Here is a 7076-nt window from a genome sequence, read left to right on the forward strand (position 1 = left end):
TTTGTTTGTTTGTTTGTTTTTAGTAGAGACGGAGTTTCACCATGTTAGCCAGGCTTATCTTGAACTCCTAACCTCAAGTGATCCACCTGCCTTGGCCTCCCAAAGTGCTGGGATTACAGGCATGAGCCAGGGTTACACAATTTTAGCAAGAATACCAAAAATGATATTGTGTCTTTCTTAATACATAAAATTAGGAGGTACATTATATCTATACTCAACTCGTTATGTTTATGGGGAGTTTTGTTTTGCAAAAGTCATTTTTAATCTAGTAACATTTATAAATGTTTAAAATTTAATTTGGATTTTGAGTCACAGTTAGAAAGCCTTTCCCTACACCAAGGTTAAAAATGAATTCACCCGTGTTTTCTTGTATAATTTCACTTTTTACACTTATGCTTATGAAGAGTTTCCAGTGACATCAGAAAATGCTTATATAAATATTAGCTAGATAAGAAATGAAACTGTATGTTCAGTATGATGTCGAACTTGTAAAAATAAAATTTTGTATATTAACAATGGTAATCTCTGGGTGGTGAAAGCATAGGCATTTTTTTTAATCTTTTACTAGTTTCTGTATTTTCTAAGTTTACTACAGTAACTATTACTTTTATAATCAAAAGAAGCACAACATGGTTTTTAAACAATCTCCAGTATTCTCCAGTGTCCCAAGAAAGCATGAAAATTGTTGAAATGACTGACATATTCCAGGAATCTCTGTATAAGTTAGCTGCTGTAAATATCAAGCCAAATTCTTTAGAGAACTCCAAAAAGAATGGATCGCAATGGTTACAATGATTTTATTATGTTAGCAACAGATGTCAAACATGACATTCCTTTTAGAAACATCCTGGGAGAAAAATGAACCACTGACAGTGGAGCTGCTTACATGACGTATTTGGGAGAACACTGGGACAGTTGAGAGAGTAAAGGTTGGAGCCAAGCAGACTTAGATTTAGCCCTGTGTAACACACATGCTACCTGTGTCACCATGGTAAGTTAATTAGCTTCTCTCACATCAGTGTTTATTTCTAAAATAGGGATAATAATAGCACTCTGAGTTGATGTTTACATTTGATGTCATACAGTGTGTCAAGTACTTAGTATAGTGCAGGTGCCTAAGTGCTCAGTAAATGATCATTATTATTATTTTGACCCTTCCAAACAAGGCCACCTTCTAACCAAAAAAATCATTCCAATTCCTTGAAGGGGATTCACTTCTGACCTTTTCATTGAAATCTTCTCCATTGTTTCAAGTTTCTAGTTGACCTCCCCGTCTGACATGTTTTACTACCTCGTGCCAAAATCTGTACAGAGCACTTTAAAATCAGAAGCAGCTCTATTTCAAACACTTGCAAGAGTAGAAAAAACAGCACTAGACAGATATTGACAGGAGGAAAACTGTTGGAGTTACTTGCAGTGGCCAATCCTAGAAATCTCTTATACCGGAGAGGTTAATATGCTGAAGTGAAAGACATCTGATTAGTGTGTGTGAGTGTGTGTGTGTGTGTGTGTGTGTGTGTGTTTTCTATCTTCCCAGCACAAATTCATGAAAGGTCTCACTGCTAACCACTGAGATTAGAAATTTTCGCCGGGCAAGGTGGCTCATGCCTGTAATCCCAGCTCTTCAGGCGGCTGAGGTGGGCAGACCACCTGAGGTCAGGAGTTTGAGACCAGCCTGTCCAACATGGTGAAATCCCATCTCTACTAAAAATACAAAAATTACGCATGGTGGCACACACCTGTAGTCCCAGCTACTTGGGAGGCTGAGGCAAGAGACTCGCTTGAACCCAGGAGGAGGAGGTTGCAGTGAGCTGAGATCTCGCCATTGCACTCCAGCCTGAGTGATAAGAGTGAAACTTAATCTCAAAAAGAAAAAAAAGAAAGAATTTTTTATGGGAAGATGCCATCCACTAAATGGAATGGACTTGGTTACATCAGGACTTCCTGATGATGACAGCATAGAAGATAGCTCACTTCTCAGGACTTCCTATTGCACTGTTACAGACAGGAAAAGCAAAACTGTCTTTGGCCCAACAGGCCAGCGCCGTTTGTTTCATAATGTGATGGCATAACCGTGGCTGCTTATTTGCTTGTTTATGTAATTGGATGATTTGTGATGGGGGAGCCTCTCTCATTAGTGCAGCTTATAAAGACTCCCCTATAAACTGTTTCAGTGCTTATATTTAGAATCATGAATAAAAATTTAGCTGATATCACTCTAACTCCAATTCTGATTTGGTTCAAAGACTCTTTTCAAAAAGGCACACTTTTACTTATGTAGACTTAGCAGATGGCGTAATTATAAACTTAGGGTTGCAGAACTAGAAGCCTCTTGGCAACATCACGCTGTTTATCCTTTGTATACAAAGCGTGCAAACCAAACCACAACTCAAAGAATCACCAAAAGAATATCTGATTCTTAGCTGTGGTTTAGCTTCATAATTACTCAAGCAAACCAACGTCGTCGTACCCAAGTGTGTAAGTGTTGTTACCACAAAAAGGCAGTCCACAGCAGCACACAGAAAGGCTTTTTGTTATCTTAATATGTGGTCTGCTAAGTAAACAGTATATTATGTTGATGTGTATCCTCTGTAAGAATATGAAGAATCTGAACTTCGAAGGATTACAAAGACTTATAATAGAAATATATTAAGTGTTGAAGCTAAGATCTAATTAAGCAGCATGGTTTGTAAGGCATCCATTTAGCATTTGATTGAAAAAAACCTTGATTCTTAAATTTTGCTTTCTTTTTTCTTTTCCTCTTTTTTGGAAGATCTAGTAACCAATGGATTAATCAATAAACCCCAACCCCTAGACAGTCGAGAGCGACAGAAGTCATCAGATATCCTGGAGGAACTAATTGTTCAAGGAATTATACAAAGCCACAGCAAAGTATTTAGAAATGGAGAATCATATGATGTCACGGCAAGTAATTTTGTAATTAACATTAGCTTATAGTTAAAATTAGCAATAGAATATGATGGATCATGAGTCATTATTTCCAGCATATGCAAGTTACAATACAGATAACAGCATTTATTTAAGTCCCTTAAATTCCCCCCACACCTCCACACACCATCTCATATGGTTTGGTTCTGTGCTCCCACTCAAATCTCACCTTGAATTGTAATCCTCAGGTGTCAAGGGTGGAACCAGGTGGAGGTAATTGAATCATGCAGGTGGTTTCCCTTATGCTGTTCTCATGATAGTGAGTGAGTCTCACGAAATCTGATGGTTTTATAAGTGTCTGGCATTTCCCCTGCTTGAATGCATTCTCTCTCCTACCGCCTTGTGAAAAGGTTCCTTCCACCATGATTGTAAGTTTCCTGAGGCCTTCCCAGCCATGTAAAACTGTGAATCAATTAAACCTCTTTTCTTTATAAAATTGTTATAAATAAACGTAATTTATAAAGAAAAATACCCAGTCTCAGGTATTTCCTTATAGCAATGTGAGAACAGACTAATACACCATCCTTCTTTGTGGACTCAGGAATTGCTCCAATTATTAATGATTAATTGATCCAGTAAAATGTATATTGGGTTTTACTAAATTTGAGAAACAATAGGCCCCACTGAATAACATACTTTCATTCTTTCAAATGTTTTTCTTGAGCACTACCTATGTAATAGGCATTGTGCAGGGCATTAGAAATGTAAAACTGAATCTGATTTATTCAGTAAGAAAATAGGCCCGACAAGTGTTTGAGGTGATGGCTATGCTAATTACCCTGACTTGATCATTACGCATGTATCAAAACATCATACTGTACCCCATAAATATATACAATTCCATGTCCATTAAAAATAAAGTAAAACTTTAAAAGAGAAAATAAATAGGCCTAAATGCCAAAGCTAAAACAAATATGGCTGTACATTTATCCATATGCACACCCCAAAATCAAACATGAAGAATTAAATAGAATTCTAGAAATTGCTGTACTATTATTTTTCTTTGTTAATTTATCCTGATTAATCTGTCATAGTTTTTCCTCAGCATGAATAATATTTTTACTCTGATTTTAACTAGCTTGGCTAAAGTCTAGAGTTCTAAATTTTTTTTTTTTTTTTTTTGAGATGGAGTCTTGCTTTGTCACCCAGGCTAGAGTACAGTGGTGCGATCTTGGCTCACTGCAACCTCTGCCTACTGGGTTCAAGCGATTCTTCTTCCTCAGCCTCCCCGGAAACTGGGATTACAGGTGCCCGCCACCATGCCTGACTAATTTTTGTATTTTTAGTAGAGATGGGGTTTCGCCATCTTGGCCAGGCTGGTCTCGAACTCCTGACATTGTGATTCACCCGCCTCGGCCTCCCAAAGTTCTGGGATTACAGGTGTGAGCCATTGCGCCCTGCTCTGACTGAGTTCTAAATTTTTAAATAAATTCTGTGGAAACCTGTGAAGAAGATAGCAGACTTAGTTGTTGGTGTTATTTTGTTTTGTTTTCTTGTTTGTTTGGGTTTTTTTTTTTTTTAAGCCAATGCTCCCAGGCACTCCGAGTAGTCCTTAAAGTACAGGCAGAAGAGAAAAAGTGAAAATAAATAAATAAATAAATAAATAACAGTGAAAAGAAGCCAGAGAAAAAAAAGAAAAGAAAAGAAAAGAAGCCAGAGAAAAAAATGAATGAAAAAGTAAAGAAAGAAAAGGAAATGGTGGAAATAGAGATCAGAAATTACCCAAAGGCTACTTAATGGTTGCCTATCCCTGTGTTGTCGGGCAAACAGTCCATTAGGAATTAAAAACTCATTATTTAAATCAAATTTGCCACCTAGACTGAGTTACTTAGTGTTTGAATAAAGTTAATTTCCTTCTTTGTGTATGGGGAATGTTGAGAACTCATGAATAAAAGCCAAAGTGGCATTTTCTTTTGAAAAAGGAAAATAAATCCTGCAGAAAGTATTTGGGAGAAAGGAAAGGAGATTGCCAAACCTTGTGAATAACATTATCAGGCTGCCAATAATAAAGAGGATGTCGGGGGGTAGGGGGAGGGCGGAAAGGAAGGTAAAAATGGATTATATAATGGAAAAGATAATGCCAACATAATGACAATTTACATTTGCACAACGCTATCATGATACAAGGCATTTTGGAGTGCCTTATCTTATTTGAAAGTACTAGAAGAAGGATGGGTTTTTAATATCAAAGGGGAGAGGAAAGATTTTTTTCTAGCTGTAGGTCAGTCTGTAGGGGTCAGAAAAAAAGAAAGTGTGTCAAAAGAAAAAGGAAAGCAAGTTTGAGAGGAGGCAGATAGATTGTGGAAACATTCAGTAGCTAAACAATGTCTTAAGGAAAATGCTACAGACACTTCGATGTCTACATACATACGCCAGTAGGAATCACATTAAAACGTTCTCCGTGATTCAATTGCCAGAGATGAATGAGTTCTGACTTAGACTTCGCAAGGGAGCCTGCAAGGTTAATTAATATAAACTACCTTGTGAAAGAGATGCACCTTAAAAAAAATCATAACTATGGGCTGGACTTTTAATAGCATCATTAAGTGAACCAAAGATGAAGACTATTTTTCATATTATATAGGCATAGAACGGTTGTTGGGAATGTTCTCAAAAGGATTTAAATGTAACAGCTTTCAGGAATGGCACAATTTTGTTTTTTTGGCTTTGGTATTAGGCCAAGATATCCCAGCATAAGCCAGTCTTGCAACAGACCAGGCAGTAACACACAGCTCTCTTGTTCTATCGCCTAATCCAGTGGTCCTTAACCTGCCGGTACATTGGAGTCACCTGGGGATATTTCAGACATCCCAGTGTCTAGGTACCACTTCCTACCACACAGCCTGGGCGTGTGGCCCTGCTTTCACACTTCTGAAAGCTTCCAGGCGATTCCCATGGGCAGCCCAGGTTGAGAACTACTGCCCTGAAGTTTCACCAAAACTCTACAAAATGCTCCCAAATTCATTACCAAAGCTGGGAAGGGTTAAAGCATTTGAAATCATTCTTGATTCCCTATTCATTGTGAAAGAGAATTCTGAAATATTCCTGAAAATATACCATTTCAGGAATAGGAACTAAGATTATACTCAGGAAGCCTAAGGAAATAAAAGAGATGCAGTTTCTGTGTCACAGATAAAACTTCTTTCAATTCAGGGGTAACTGAGAACATATGTGTGTCAGACACCAGGTGTCTTGCATATTTTGGGAAGAGTTATGAGGCCAACGTAAAAAGATGAGAATGAATATTGAAGGACTGAGAGGGGAACTGTATTAAGAATGGAAATATTATTAGATAATATTCATCATTAATAATATTAATACTTTGAATATCTAATATTTAATACGTTTTTCAAACCCAGACTGATAAAACTGGCTAAAAACAAAACAAGAATTCAAGGGAAACAAAAAAGGGATAGTCAATAAAAAGATATTATGTCAGCAGTTACTACAATGTGGTGAATCTTAACAGACATGTAAATATTATTTCTTCATTGCTCTAGGGGAAAACATTCTTTTAAATAAAATATTATGGGAAAATTGAATAAATGCGAAAATACTTTGAGTCTCATGCTCTACCAACTGAACTAGCCAAGCAGCCAAGGAGAATAATTTAAAAATAAGACTTCTTACGTGGAACAATAGTGTATTTAAATACGAGGGCATTTCAGACTTAGATCTGGCTGCTTCTTAGCCAGGTCATTATCTTTCATTGAGTTATTTAGAGTGAAATTGAATAAAGGATGTTGAAAATTGAGGGTTCACCTTCATGAAGGTCCCTCTTCCGAAGCAGGGGCATCCCCCATAAGCCAGTCTCTCCCTAGAGGTAAGGAGAGGATCTGTGTCCACCACAGAGCCCCCTTTGTCTTTTTTCTTAATTTTATTTGTAAGCTTGCTAGTGAACACCACAGTAATTTCATAGTACTCTCTGGATAACCATCTTTCAAGAATGTTTATGCTAGAATATTTTATGTTTACTTAAGAGTTAAAATCAGGCTGGGCTAGGTGGCTCATGCCTGTAATCCCAGCACTTTGGGAGACCAAGACAGGCAGATGGCTTGAGCCCAGGAGTTTGAGATCATCTGGGCAACATGGTAAAAACCCATCTCTTAAAAAAAAAAAAAAAAAAA

General features: G+C 37.3%; 1 protein-coding gene across 1 annotated transcript in view; it reads left to right on the forward strand.

Annotated features, from left to right (window-relative positions):
- Nucleotides 1-7076, forward strand: part of STMND1 (stathmin domain containing 1) — a 23346-nt gene that overhangs the window by 2959 nt on the left and 13311 nt on the right. Inside the window, exon 2 of the mRNA XM_011967937.1 lies at nucleotides 2774-2925. Coding sequence (XP_011823327.1) covers nucleotides 2774-2925 — 152 coding nt within the window. The remainder of the gene's footprint in view (nucleotides 1-2773; nucleotides 2926-7076) is intronic.

The sequence above is a fragment of the Mandrillus leucophaeus genome, unplaced genomic scaffold (genome assembly GCF_000951045.1).
Source record: "Mandrillus leucophaeus isolate KB7577 unplaced genomic scaffold, Mleu.le_1.0 Scaffold82, whole genome shotgun sequence".
Taxonomy (NCBI): Eukaryota; Metazoa; Chordata; class Mammalia; order Primates; family Cercopithecidae; genus Mandrillus; species Mandrillus leucophaeus.